The sequence below is a fragment of the Centruroides sculpturatus genome, unplaced genomic scaffold, assembly GCF_000671375.1.
Source record: "Centruroides sculpturatus isolate CEXI.00-Female unplaced genomic scaffold, Cexi_2.0 scaffold76, whole genome shotgun sequence".
NCBI lineage: Eukaryota > Metazoa > Arthropoda > Arachnida > Scorpiones > Buthidae > Centruroides > Centruroides sculpturatus.
Genome location: NW_019384451.1, coordinates 154420 through 169117, shown reverse-complemented (window position 1 = coordinate 169117; position 14698 = coordinate 154420). Strand labels below are relative to the sequence as shown.

Genomic DNA, 14698 nt, shown 5'->3' with positions numbered 1-14698 from the left:
ACACTAACAAAAAGACCTTGACTGATACAACACTGCTTCACTCATCAATTACATTTTTTGTTTTCTTTTATAACTATTTTTCTCTCTCTGTCTATGTTTAACTCAAACCTTATTGTCTTATTTTTTCTTAGTGTTATCTAATTAGTTATTGGTAATTGTTCCTTTTTTGTATTGGAGCCAATTGAACATTTTTGACTTTTGTTCCTGGTTAGAAGAGAAGAGTGATGACACAACAGTGACACACATCACATGAGACTATTGTGATAATGTATGGAAAAGGTTTTTGAAGAATAAAGTTAGGCATAGGTTTGTCTGATTGTTTGTTTTTATTAATAGAGAACGTACATGAACATCATCTCATGTGACCAAATTGTCATTGCTCTGCCACCTGTGCCATATTTGTACCATGCTGTTCATGGAGATGTATATAATTTGGCTTGAGTCTGAACATTTATCATCTGTAGAAGATGGCAAAACATGCATTTTACTCTTCCAGAACATGTTATATATAACAGAGGAAAACTATGGGAACATTTTTACATTTTTTTGGACTTGGAGGTTTGCTTATTAGAAGGATCAATGCTATTAAATTTTGATAGTTAAAAATCAAGGTGATTGTGGATCACATCTCAAGTTCAGACTTAATGACAATTTTATTTCTTATTAAGATTTATAATTTTTTATAAAATTCATTTTTACTTTCAAAATTAAGCCTTTTGCTGTTATAAAAAAAGTTATATTTTTAGTTATTATAAAACAAAATCTCATTAATAATGATGCTACACACAAATTTATTTATGTTTAATAGTATAAAATTTATTTTTTAATTAAAGAACTCATAACATCCGGGAAAGTTACACAACTTGTTGCTGGACTTTTTTACTAGGTTATTTAACAACTCTTACTATTCAAGATGCTGACTGGTGCAGAAGTAAAATTTTAATATAATATAGTGAAGTTGATACATACAAAGATGACTCAAATTTGTTCTTAGAGGACTGTAGTTCATGGCTAAAAATAGAATATGGCAAAATCTTGTCTTAATTACCCAATTTTTAACTCTTAACTACACAAAAGCATACAAATCACTTAAATTTCTCTTGCTAGGAAAAGTAAGTTGTGAAGAACTCTTTACCAAAATCTTTGGATCAACCCATCCACTTGCTAAACTTGAGCTTTAAGTATATTAAAACAAACTATAATACTTGGTCATTGTATCGTTGTACTGAGTAAAAGTGTATGTTATATGATAGTTTTATTGATCATTGCATAGCATCACTTCTAAATACTGTATGGTAATTTTTTTTTTTGTAATTATTGAATTTGTTTTATTCTACTTATACCATATCTCTTAGATAAACCAAAGTTTATGCTTTCTCCCATTTAATGTTTGGTTACTTTGTCATGTATCAAGTGAGGTTAAAAGCTTAAAATGGAATGGAGACATCACAAATACGGCACCAGGCAAAACACACATGAACAACATGTACAGTACAGTGCATCTGCTCCAATGTGTCACAGGCAAGTTGTCTAGTGACTTTAAAATCACACAATATTATATTATATTTGAATATTCAAATCCTCATAAATATAAAAATGTAAAAGCAAAATTATAAATGAATGTGCTTAAAATGTTAAATGTTTTATTTAAAGTTTATTACAGATTTTCAAAAGTATTATAGTTAAAATGAAGATAATTTACTGCCAGGATTTTTCGTAGTAGTTAATGTTATTTCAGAAATGTTCAAAACCAAAATAAAGCTTTCGATATGAAGCATTAAAATTGCACACACTGAAAAAATAAACAAGTACACTCCACTCACCCAAGAAATAAGACAGATATGGAGGATGGATAAGGTATTTATTATATCTGTTGTCCTCTCTTCTACTGTTGTTATAGCACAGTCTAGTCTAGTCTAGCAAAAGTCTAGAAACATTAAACCTTAATAAAAATATATATAGGGACCTTGAATAAGTTCTTGCTGTTTTTTCATGAAAATTAATACTTTATTTTAAAAAGTTATAAAAAACGTGTCACTGAAAGTATTGTCCATCTCTAGCCACTACTTTCTCCCATCGTTCTGGCAGCATTTGAATTCCACATCGGAAAAATTACATGTCTTTTGAGGTTATCCAAGAATCAACCCATTTTTTGGCATCTTCATAAGAATGGAAGTGCTGCTCAGCCAGGCCATGTGCCATCAATCGGAACAAGTGATAATCAGAAAGGGAAACGGCAGGTGGAGTAGGACTTCCCATTTAAGCGTTTCCAAATAGGTTTTCACCAGTTGTGCAACATGTGGCCGAGCATTGTCGTGTTGCAAAATCACTTTGTTGTGTCTCTGCTCGTATAGCAGCTGTTTTTCCTTCAATGCTTGGCTCAAATGCATCAATTGTAGTCAATAGCGATTCCCCATGATGGTTTCGTTTGGTTTGAGTAGCTCATAATAAACTACATCTAGCTGATCCCACCAAATACAGAGAAGAAGGTTTGAACCATGGATATTCGGCTTTGCTGACGACGTTGATGCATAGTGGGCTTACCCCACGATTTTCTACGCTTAGGGTTATCATAGTGTATCCATTTTTCATCGCCTGTCACAAAACAATGCAGAAAACCTTTCCTTTTCTGCCATTGAAGCAGCTGTTCACACATGAAAAGACGCTGTTCGACGTCTCTCGGCTTCAATTCGTATGGCACCCAATGTCCTTGCTTTTGAATCATTCCTAATCCTTTCAAACGTTTCAAAACTGTTGTGTGATCAACTCCTAATGATTCTGCAAGTTCAACTAGCATCTGATACAAGTCTTCATGAAGTAATGCCTCCAATTCCTCATCTTCAAACCTTTTTGGCGCGCCAGATCGTTCTTTATCTTCAATATCAAAATCATTATTTTTGAAGCGTCTAAACCAATCTCTGCTTGTTGTTTCCTACAGAGCATGGTCACCGTAAGTCTCAACAAGAATTCTGTGTGCTTCAGCTGCAGATTTTTTTTTTTTTTTTTAATAAAATAGTGCAATAAAATTCCCTGCAAATACTTTTTTTTTTTTGGCACAAAACTTGACATATTTAACACTATGAAAAAAGAAGTTGTTTACACTTTGGCGAAATGACATATACTGAATTTCAAGGTCGCTAATTGTACTTCCTTACAGATGTGTTCCCCTCGCGTAACATCGCGCCCCAGAGAAGGCAACGGGAAACCACTCTGGGTAGTAACTTTCCCTAGTATACACCTTGGCGGATTACAAACCTACGCCAGGTGTCGCCGACGTCAGGAATCTGATATGGCACCAAGAAGAGAAGAGACAGATGTGTCACCATCTAAAAATACACGCACACAGTTCTGGTAATGCCATCTGTTGGAAAACAGCGAGAACTTATTCATGGTCCCTATACATTGCATTAAAGAAAGCTGCAATATTGAACACATGTCACGTTGTCAGGAAGTTTCCAGATGTTGACACACATACTAATAACAGCTTAATGTTACATTTGTTTGAGTAAGCAATTAACAATGCTTTGACTTTAGTCCAGCACAACATTTGGCACCAGTATCAGCAGAACATGACATTTGCAGCATAATTATAATAACCAATTATTTATTGTGACATCGTCACAATGCACAAATAAATTAAAAATATGCTCTCCACCTCATTAGTAGTGCTTGTCCCTGTACACCATACTTATCCTTTAACAATAGATTTGTGCCAGTCATCTAATACCTTTCAGGGGAAAATTATTGAATTGAAATCATATGACTCCCGGTTTGCATTGGAAGTTCATATATAATTAATCAGGGCCTCCTATCCCTAAGGTTTCCATATTTGGTCTCGTCTTTCATCTATCTAACTCTGTTCATGAGATTGAGGAAAGACAGATGGACAACAGTGGGAATTTATAGGTCTACAGTTTTTCAAATTGCAGCTTAATAATAATAATTTGCTTTAAAATCTTAAAGATTTTTTGGATGTGAGAACTCGTCCTCAAGAAAATATTGTTATAAGCTTCGAAAAACATCATTATTTTATTTAATAATATTTGAATGAAATTATTATTTTTTACTTATAAGCATATAAATGATTTATAATACTTTTGTATGATTAATTATATAAATATTAATATTTTGGTTTTAAATCTTGATTTGTTTACTTAAAAACTCTTATAATCTGCTTCAATTAATTCCAAATTCTTTCAATACCTCTTGACATGTTCTTGTATATTTTTTCATTTTAAAGCATTATTTAAAATTTTTTTCTTGTATAATCTCAAATATTGTTATAGTTATAGCATATGCTATATTTGTTATTCTTTCTGCAGTTATGTCACTTTATTTTATTACTAATACAGATATATAATAGATTCTTGAGGCTCAGATTTAAAAAATTTATCAAATATGTTAAAGTTTTGTTTGCTTTATGAAATATAAAAAAACTGTTTTCAAATAATTTAAAATTTTATTAGAAAGGCACCATGCTATGATAATAAATTGTTCTTGAATATCTATATATTGATATAAACATCTTATGAAAGCCAATATATTACAAAAATGCTACATCAATTGCTGTATAATATTGGGTTATATATTGACGATATTATTATTGTCGTTATATGGCAGTTGATGTAGCATTATTGTGATGTCAGTTTATTTGGAACTATATGTCATTACGTCATAATGTCAAAACCTTGTTAAAATGGTTTTGCATTTATCTTGGATTTAGATATCATCTGGTAAAACTTATGTTTAAAAATGAAATGTTTGATACAATATGAAAAACTTGCTTGATAAAGATAAAAATAAGTGTAAATTAATATTGTGATGGAATTTATTTTAATATTTACAGCTATATTTTTAGTATTTAATTTTCCAATTTTATGAACAACAGATTTCAATTCAACAGATAAATCAATTCAAAATTTTCTTTTCCATTTTTTTTTTTTTTTCAAATTATTGTGTTATTCTCTAAATTTTTAAATAGTTTAAAAAGGTATAAAGACTAATTATTTTTCAAAATATTATTTGATACATTCATTACAACAATACCATTTTATAGGTATATAATATCATTCATTACATACCATGGTTCATTTATAGATATAAATGAACCAATAATACAATAATTCCTCTCTTTAAACTATGTTTTTCTCAGGAGAAAACTTTGTGGCACTTCCATTCCATATTTTTGTTGTTCTCACCCTGTGGATTTTTAACACCTTTTGCATACTTATTGCTGGAGGCAATAATGGTCCTATCCTGTCAGGTGCGTGTCTGAGTAAGTTCGACTGTGACATTGTTTAGGGCACATCCTGAACAATGGCATCGTCATCTTTTCTTTTTCTACCAATGGTATTGGTAGAAAAGAAAATATGATGATTGCAAAGATGTATAAACGAGAGAAACAGTATGGCAGCAATCTTTTCTTTTTTCGGACTTCTTGCTTCTTTTCTTCAGACCTAACTCTTGAGCAGGCTTAGGAGATTGTTCAAGGAGGACTAATGATCAAAGTGAGAGCACATGCAGGAACAGGAAGAAAGAAACTCTTTATCCCAAGTATTGTATACAACTAGGATATATATATATATATATTGAAAGGATTAGGCTCTTCTTAGAACATTACCTCAGAGACAGCTCCCTAACTGTGGAAAAGGAAGGAGGAGAAAGTGACTGAAATCAAGGTACATTCAGTGAGTTCTTTGCATGTTAAATATTGTACATTGTGAAATACTCAGAGGTGAGAACTTCTTGATATCTTATAATCTGTGAGGGAGATTTAGTGAGTCTAGAGAGTGTCATTGTTAGGTTTACATATCCTTTACTGAGTGTAATGATTTGTAACAATTTATATATAATTCCTGTTTAGCTGCTCTTACACAAAACAAATTACAAGTTTTAAAGTTATTTTTAAAATTTAAAGTTTGTTTCTGATTGAAAAACTGTATGTATAGATTAGTTACAGTATAAAATTTAAAAGGTCAATAAATAAATAAAATATGTATCTATCCATTTACGTGACTATATTAAATACTCTGACACAATAATAATGTTTTTAATTTTCAAATTATGATATTGAAATTTTTTGCTCTTTTACTGTAGGTGCTGATATTCATATGAGAGATCATAACTTCAATACACCTCTGCATATTTGTGTTCAGAACTCTCCTGTTCATAATAGTACTGAAACTGTAAAGGTATTAATTCGTGCTAATGCTAGAGTAAATGAACCAAATAGATTTGGAAAAATAGCCCTCCATTATGCAGCATTTTGGGGTTTAGGAGATATAACAGAAGTTCTTATTAAGGTAAAAATAAATTTCTTAATTTTAAGTACTTTATGTAATTGTTTTGTTCAGGTGCTCAGGATTTACTCTTGGGGAGTTGAGTTGAACAGATAAAAATTTTTTTAATATGAATTCAATAAAATTCTCACCTTATGTGACCACTAATTCATAAGTAATATAGAAATAAAAAAATTAATTATTAGAATCATTGGTCATTAAAATATTATTTACCAGGATGACAGTGCCTTGTGCCATAGGGCTAGACAAATTAAGCAATGGTTTCAAGAACACAACATACAGTATTTAGAATGACCTACCAACAGTCCAGATATATCTCCCATTGAAAATGTTTGGAATGTTCTGAATAAAATAATCTCTAAAAAAAGAGCTACAAGAATTAAAGAAGACAGTCAAAGAATCATGGTCACAAGTTGAACGAGAACTGTGTAAAAAACTTATTTCTACAATGCCACAAAGAATTAAGGGTGTAATTAGGGCAAAAGGTGGCTTTACAAAATATTAATCATCATTATTCCATACTTTTATTCAACTCTAACTTTGTTTAAAATGCTGTAATTTTGTAATTTATGCAAATATCTTTATGAACTTTGGTGTGTAAATACTTTGTGTCTATTATATTTACCAATTATTGAAAGTTCAATAATATTTTTCTGATAATTTTTCTGCAGCAATTACAAAATATTCCATACTTTTGTTCAGGGAGAGTATTTCTAACGTAATACAGTAATATTTAAAACAGAACATATAAATTTGTAGTTGTGTTTTATTTTGAAAAGTTCAATCATCTCTAATGGTATGAGAATATTAGTCCACATTAATAGACTCTTACACTGCTATACAATATTTCTCCTCCTAACACTAAATTTACATTGAAAATTAAATTATTTTAGAAATGATCAACTTTAAAGATAAAATAGCAGTCTTTCATTTGAAACTTGGATAGCTAGAGTGGTAAAGTGAACAATCTTCCACAGTGACCTGGGATCAAGTGGTCTAGTTTTAACTAATTTCAACAATATTGAAATTTTGGTATCCTAAGGCAACAGAGGCTGAGATTGTCTATTTGAACATTAAACCTCATGTAAGTGCATAAGAGACTAACATCCAATATCTTTATGCATGGCATGACTTTGAATATACTATGCAAGCCTCCCATTACCCTTAGATATCAAAACAGTATTATTGATTGAATCCTCAGAAATTTTCATGAATGGTTTTACATGGATAATGTCAGGTCATATCCTCAATGCACAGTTATCTTTATTTTGGACCCATTCTACCCATGATGGACTTTTTTTTTAAAAGCCTTCTTGGAGCTTACAAGGTGGAAGAAACTAAAATAATAATAGTATAAAAATATCAAATATTGTTATATATAAACTATTAGGTAACAATTAGATTTAAAAATTATAGACAATCTAATTTTAATTAAATTAGATTACTATTAAGCAGTATTTAAAATTGGAAAACAAATTTTTAAATAAACTTCATTATTTATTTTATCCAGGCAAATTCTGAGATTGACAATGTTGACTTAAAATGGAAGACACCACTCCATTGTTGCATTCGTGCTATAAATGTTCTACATCGCAGAAGAGAAGTATTTCAACAACATTTACCTGCTATTAAGGTTACTAATTTTTTACAATATATTGCAAAACATATTTTTCAAATTTAATTACTCTTATTGTAAATTTTAGAATACAGGTATACCTCAGTTACGTCGTTTTGCATTAAGTCGTTCTTGATTACACATCGTTTGTCAAAAAAAAAATATATGGAAAAATAAAAATCAAGTTTAAGTCATTTTATTCGACTTTACTTCTGTCCGTCACAAATATTGAAGTCGTAATATCACTAGAAAAGCGTTAAAAGCACATAAAATCATGTTACTGTACAATAAATAAGATTAAAAGTATATAAAATCATATTAAAATACTCAGAATCAGAATAGAAATATCAGAATCAGCTGTTGATGCTGATGATTCACAGCCATCTAAGTGCATGATGTAAATAAACAAATTGAATGTAAATATTGGTAAATTTAACATAAATTAGTTTTTTCCACTATTGCAAAATAATTTTAATAACTGTATTTGTTATTTAACCTTACAAAATCATTTTATTTTATAATATCTTAGAGCAAACCACATTCACAAATAGAGTCCACGATGTACTGTAAACAAACATCGCCAAATTGTAAACATGTACTAAAATTTATTTGTTTATAAGCTTAAAATAGATTCTTATTAATAATATATTATTAAAAATGCATTTATAAATAAAATATAGAGCTGGGAATGGTTATTTGTAGTTTAGTCTAGTGACAAGTGAATTCGTAGAGACAAGTAAATTTGACTTAAGTTGTCTTTCCTGGAACCAATTACCGACGTAAGGTGAGGTATACCTGTATAGTCTTTAATTTAATAGAATTAAAAAACAAAATACTTTCAGCAATTTATGTATTTACCTACAAATAGTTACATATGTGTGGAAATATGAAACATTTACTGTTGTAAAGTACTAAGTTATTTTTATGCCTTTTACAATGATTAGCGACATGACTTTGTGCCGGAAATAGCCGTTACCTAACGGGTACTTTACGCGGATTCACATTAATGTGCCAGGCCTGGACTTTAAGCGTGCACTGAATTAAATAATGACAAAGTTAGTCAAAATCAAATTCAATATTTAATAATTCTAATAACAACTATGTACAAAAATTAGTAACAAACAACAACAAATTTATTGAAAGAAAAAAAATCAATAAGAATCAACCCGACAAAACTCAAATCAATGTATTTGCTAACTTAAATCTATTCCCCTTTGGAACTCAACAAAAAATTCAAAGACTTAACTTATGTACAACAATTCTTATGAACTAAGGTCCTAATCGTCACCTCAGTATACTAGGAACCTTTTTTCTCAACTCTCAAGACTTTCTCTAATCTTCGATCCACAAATCAAATAACTTCAAAATCACCTTGGAACTACTTTATCGCTATCGGACACTTCTTGTCATTTGCTGCTATGAAGCTCACCACGCTTGTTGCTAACAGAAGCTCACCTCGGTCATCTTCATTTGAGGTTCAGACTTTATACTATGAGGTGACATCACAATTCTGAGTGAGATCACTCCCCTCATTTACATACTTATTGCTAACAGTTAACTTTTCCTTTCTGCCTGGAAGCCTATTTCCCAAGAATACTCGCTAACCTTTTACATTATTCTTTTTGACACTTTTCGGGATGTGTTTTCTTCGTTAAAGTTTAGCAAGTTCTTAAGTTGTGTTTGTGGGGTCTCCCCCTTCTTTCTTGGTGCGGACTTACTTTTTCCACTCGGGAGCGCAAGTTTTTTCTGTGGTGTTTTTTTTTCGTCGGCGAGTTGGTTCTCTTTCTTTTATTTTTAAGTTTCTAAGGTGAGTGGCGAGGAAACTTTCGTCCTAACAAAACATAAGCCCCAAACAAAAATAGAATAAAAAGCAAAATAAAAAATAACTAAAAATAATGCTCGGACTTGGTTCTTTACACTGTAGTATTTAAATAATTGAACAAAAACCATAAAAAATACAAAATATACAAACTAATTCATTTTGTTTTTAGGCATTAGATATGTTGTCTCTTCCAACTAGTTGATATATTTTAAGATAGTATTTCTGTCCTTTATTTGTTTCTTTCAGTGCCAGTACTACAATGTGTACATAACATATATAAAATCAGATTTTACAAAATGTACATATTAGTTTATGCATGGGTATTTAAATTTAATGATAGGAAATTAGCTAGATTATTTCAATGAAAGTATAGTCTAAATAATGTAGATGTTAAGACTGCCCTATTCAACTGTCAAACTGCAATCCAAATATGTAGCCAATTGCAAGTTTCTAAACTGTCCTATTTTTTCATTTGGCTTTCTCCCATATGAATTGTATCAGATGCACTTTATTTCACAGTAATAGTTAATGAGAAAACTGTCACTTCCTTTCTCTAATTGTAAAGACTAGCTTGACTTAATAAATAAATATACAAAGTAAGGGTACCATATGTTATGTTCTCTGTATAGAGACAGCAGTGCAACTGATAACTATTAAACTGATGAGAGAGGAAGGAGTCAAGTATATGATTTAAACCAGGGTTGTCCAGCCTTTTTGTTTCTCTGGGCCGCATTGGAAGAAGTCAAGGAGTTTTGAGCCACAAATTTATATAATAATACTTGTGGCCCAATATACAAGTATATTTAAGGATTAACATGTCTAGATTATAATAATAAATATTAAAACTTTATCACGAAAAAGGATATTTTAAAAAATTACTTCTATAGAAACTTTCAATTTTTACTTAGAAATAAATAAATTCATTTATTATAAAGGAGACAAACGAAAATTTATTTGGAAAATACAAATATTTGTTTTATTTGGGTCTCTAATAAAAAAGTGACAAAACACCATTTTAAAGTGCATTTTTATTCAAGTAATATAATATGTAGCCCAAAAAGTAGCCAAAGTGCCAAATGATATTTTTTACATCAAACAAAAAAAAGTAGCCACATTTGGCACAATGTAGCCAAATCTTGCAACATCAGAAGAAATAGTAAATAAAACTGGAGTTGTGATTCAAAGGATTATAGACCGAAATGAGGGGCAAAGGAGAGAAAGGACAAAAGATAAAGAAGTGAGAAAGGTTGGAAAATTAAGAGTCAATATTTGCATAACAGAAGAACTATTTAACCTTTCTCTATACTTTGTATCTTTTGTTCTTTCTCATGTTTCCCTCCTTTTCCCAAATTTGGGTCTATAATCCTTTGAGTCACAACTCCAGTTTTATTTAGTAATCCTTCCTCATTCACACATCTCCAAGTATTTGAAAATACTACCTTTCCACTCAAAAATAAAATAAGAATAAAGGTTTACGGTTTTGTGAAACTTTTTTTTTGAGTTTATGCCATTGAAATAAATAAATAATAAAATTAAAACATTTGTCGGTTTTGTTTGCATGTTTATTGGGCCGCATTGGAACTTGCCTAGAGCCGCGTGCGACCCGCAGGCCGCGCGGGTTGGACACCCATGATTTAAACCAACAATATGCCTGCCATTTCTATATTTGGACCTTGCTACAAATTAGTTGAATATCACTAATTTAGGACATCTATGCAGTATTAGATAAAGAATCTCTCTCTCTTTGATTAATATAAGTTCATTCATTGTTATTTTTGATTTTCATGGATATCCATGTATTTAGCTAAATGAGGCTTTGATTCTCATCTTGATAAAAGCTTATAATCATACACTTATCTTTTAATATTTTTTGTTTATTATCTGAAGGAAAAACAAAGTTACTGGCAAGGTTGCGGCCAAAGTTTTTATCTCTAAAACATGAACATCAAGCACCACTATCTTATAAGTGGCACTCGACGTTTGACATTCACATTTTAGAGATGATAACTTCAGCTGCAACCTCGCTATTAAAGAAAAAAGATATATTGCAGATATTTGTGTCCTTTCAATAAATCCAATTCTTGCCTATTAGTATTATAAACAAGACAAAGGAAAAAAATTGTAATTGTTTATACTCTGCAATCATAAAATAATGCTTCTCAAATAATATGTGTTTGAAAGCAGTGGAGTGAATTCCATAATAATTTTCAATGCATTCACATAGTGAAAATAAAATTAAGAAGCAGTTTTCAAAGGATTATATGTATGAATTTTAATTTTCTTGTTTATTTTTTGAGCTTTAATAACAAAAATATTTTTTTTATGTTATAGTTTACCATTTAGTTATGTTTACAAGGTGTTTCAAAAGGTAAGGTCTGTAGGCTAGATAATATAGGATGTTATATAGAACAAAAACAGTGTTTTTCTGAATTTGATACCATTTCTGAAAATAAAGTTTATTCTTTTAATTTGACACCATTGAGTTTTTATTTGGGAATGCCTGAAGGAAATATAGTACAGTTTTGAGATAGAAACAAGGATCGACTTGTACAAAGAATTCATGCTGTTGTAGCAAAAGTACAAAAGTGTTGGTTACTGAGCAGCATTTAACATTCAGTTTGTCAGCCTGCTGAGAAATGCTTGCATGAGAAAGTAGAGCATTTTGAACCTCTGTTCCATTAATTATCGAACATTGTCAGGCAGCTCGTTTTGATATTGTCTCTATTTTGATAACAAGACTGAAAGTACTTTAATTTATACAAGGTATAACTTATTGTTCAATTGTATTAATAATTAAAATGATCACATAACTTTTAAAGGTTGTCTTTACTAAACTATAGCAATATAAGAAAACTTTCTATACACCAGTATTTCCCAAACTGTTCTGTGGAAAGTGAATAAGTCTTCCACAAAAAATTATCAAAATTAATATGAACTTAAACAGTTTGAAGAAGAAAAAATGTTCTAATTTTTGCAATCATTCTTATTATAATTGCTTTTATATTATTTAAAATTTCTTATTTTATTATTTTTTATATTAAAGCTACCCTTATAAAACAATTGTTTGTTTCTATTATACCTCTGACAAATATTAGAATTTAAATATTATTCAAAATTACAATGGATTCTTGGTTAAGGTTAGGAACTTTAACACGAAGAGAGGCAAGCCTTGTGTGAAAGACTGTATCATGCATGCTTCTAAAAAAATAGATGCAGACAATTATCAAATAATACTGTTTTTCACACCACATGGATGAAGAAGTTTCTAACATAATTTTATAATACTTGCATGACTTACAATCAAACTTTTGCAATATTTTCAAAAACCCAGTGAGGACAATTCCTGGGTTTGGAATAATCCATTTACAGCAATAGCTAAGCCAGCAGGCTTTGGAACAAGAGATTATGAAACCCTAGTTAATAGTGACTCTGATTTAAAACAAAAATAAGAGAAACTGATGTTAAATGATTTTGGAATAAATTTAACAGAATAATACCCGAACGAGAATATCACTTTCTAATATGGAGCCTGATATCGAGAGAATTTGTAATTCAAAGACAAGAATGTAATTTTACTAAATACTAAATGTTTGTTATTTTCTTAATGCTTATATTTGCTCATTTACTTTATTTATTATTTATATATACTTTACATAGTATATTGAACAAAATAGTCAAGGTTTTATGTTAAAATTTCAGGATTTGTGAAGTGTTCTGTCATAGGAAGAGTTTGGGAAACACCACTATACTGTATTTACTGTATATAAACTCCTCTATCACATCCTGTTTTGTTTATCTTAAAAACCTTTTTGATAATGCCCTGTATAATTTTTCTAAGTTGTTCACTATATTTTAAATTTCTTTTATAATAAGACAAATAATTTTATATTTCAGGTTTTAATTATGAATGGATGCGATTCGTTGAATCTAGCTTCATGGCTCAGATTACATCAGATAATTACAGCCAATAATCCGATGGATATTGATTTTTACAATTGGTATATTGCCTCTCAGCCGGAATGTCTTAAACAACTTTGTCGTGAAGCAATACAGAAGCATTTACATTATTACGATGATAATGCTGCAAAAATTCGTGCACTTCCTCTACCTAAAATACTGACTGATTATTTAACTCGCAAAGTATTATGATGCATAATTATAAGGAGAATATCAGACCATCTGTGTTTTTACATATAAAAAAAACTTCAAATTATATTGTATATTTGAATGATTTTGTTTTATATATATATATGTATCTAAATGTAATTATTTATTGTTTTATTATCATAATTATTTATATTAATATAAATAATTATGATAATATATTTAGATTATTATCATAATTATTTATATTAATATAAATAATTATGATAATATATTTAGATTATTATCATAATTATTTATATTAATATAAATAATTATGATAATATATTTAGATTATTATCATAATTATTTATATCTGAATTAGTCTTGGTATTAGAGTTAGTAGACTGTATAATTAAATAATGTAATTTAAATACATTTTCACCAAATTGTACATTTATTATTCCAATAATCAACTTATTTCCAAAACAATGGAAATTCTTTGTGTTTTTATATCTTTTAATAAATGATAAGAGATTTAAAACATTAACAGGTGAATCCTAAGTAAAGTTATAAATAAGTTCTCTTAGCTTAGTTATGTATATCATTATATAATAAAATATAAAGAAAAACAATCCTGTAATTTCAGCTCTAATTACAAAAACTGTGGTATACATGGACAGAAAATTTCATTTTAAATGAAATAAGCAAAATTATGTGGGCATAACACCCGGTTATGATTAGATATTTTTTTACTATATTATGTATACGTTTATTTATAACAATTGCCTTTCTTCTTTCGAAAATAACTTATTTAATAACTTTCAGAAGTTTTCGCTGCACATGGGTTGAATATGGGTTTAATATCTATTTTCATAA

General features: G+C 29.5%; 1 protein-coding gene across 1 annotated transcript in view; it reads left to right on the top strand.

The window, feature by feature from the left end:
- The window catches only part of LOC111620558 (serine/threonine-protein phosphatase 6 regulatory ankyrin repeat subunit C-like), a 29854-nt gene extending 15840 nt beyond the window's left edge, over positions 1–14014 (top strand). Inside the window, exons 4-6 of the mRNA XM_023362490.1 lie at positions 6097–6302; positions 7810–7932; positions 13631–14014. Of these exons, the coding sequence (XP_023218258.1) occupies positions 6097–6302; positions 7810–7932; positions 13631–13885 (584 nt within the window). The 3' untranslated portion in view covers positions 13886–14014. The remainder of the gene's footprint in view (positions 1–6096; positions 6303–7809; positions 7933–13630) is intronic.
- The last annotated feature ends 684 nt before the right edge of the window (positions 14015–14698 follow it).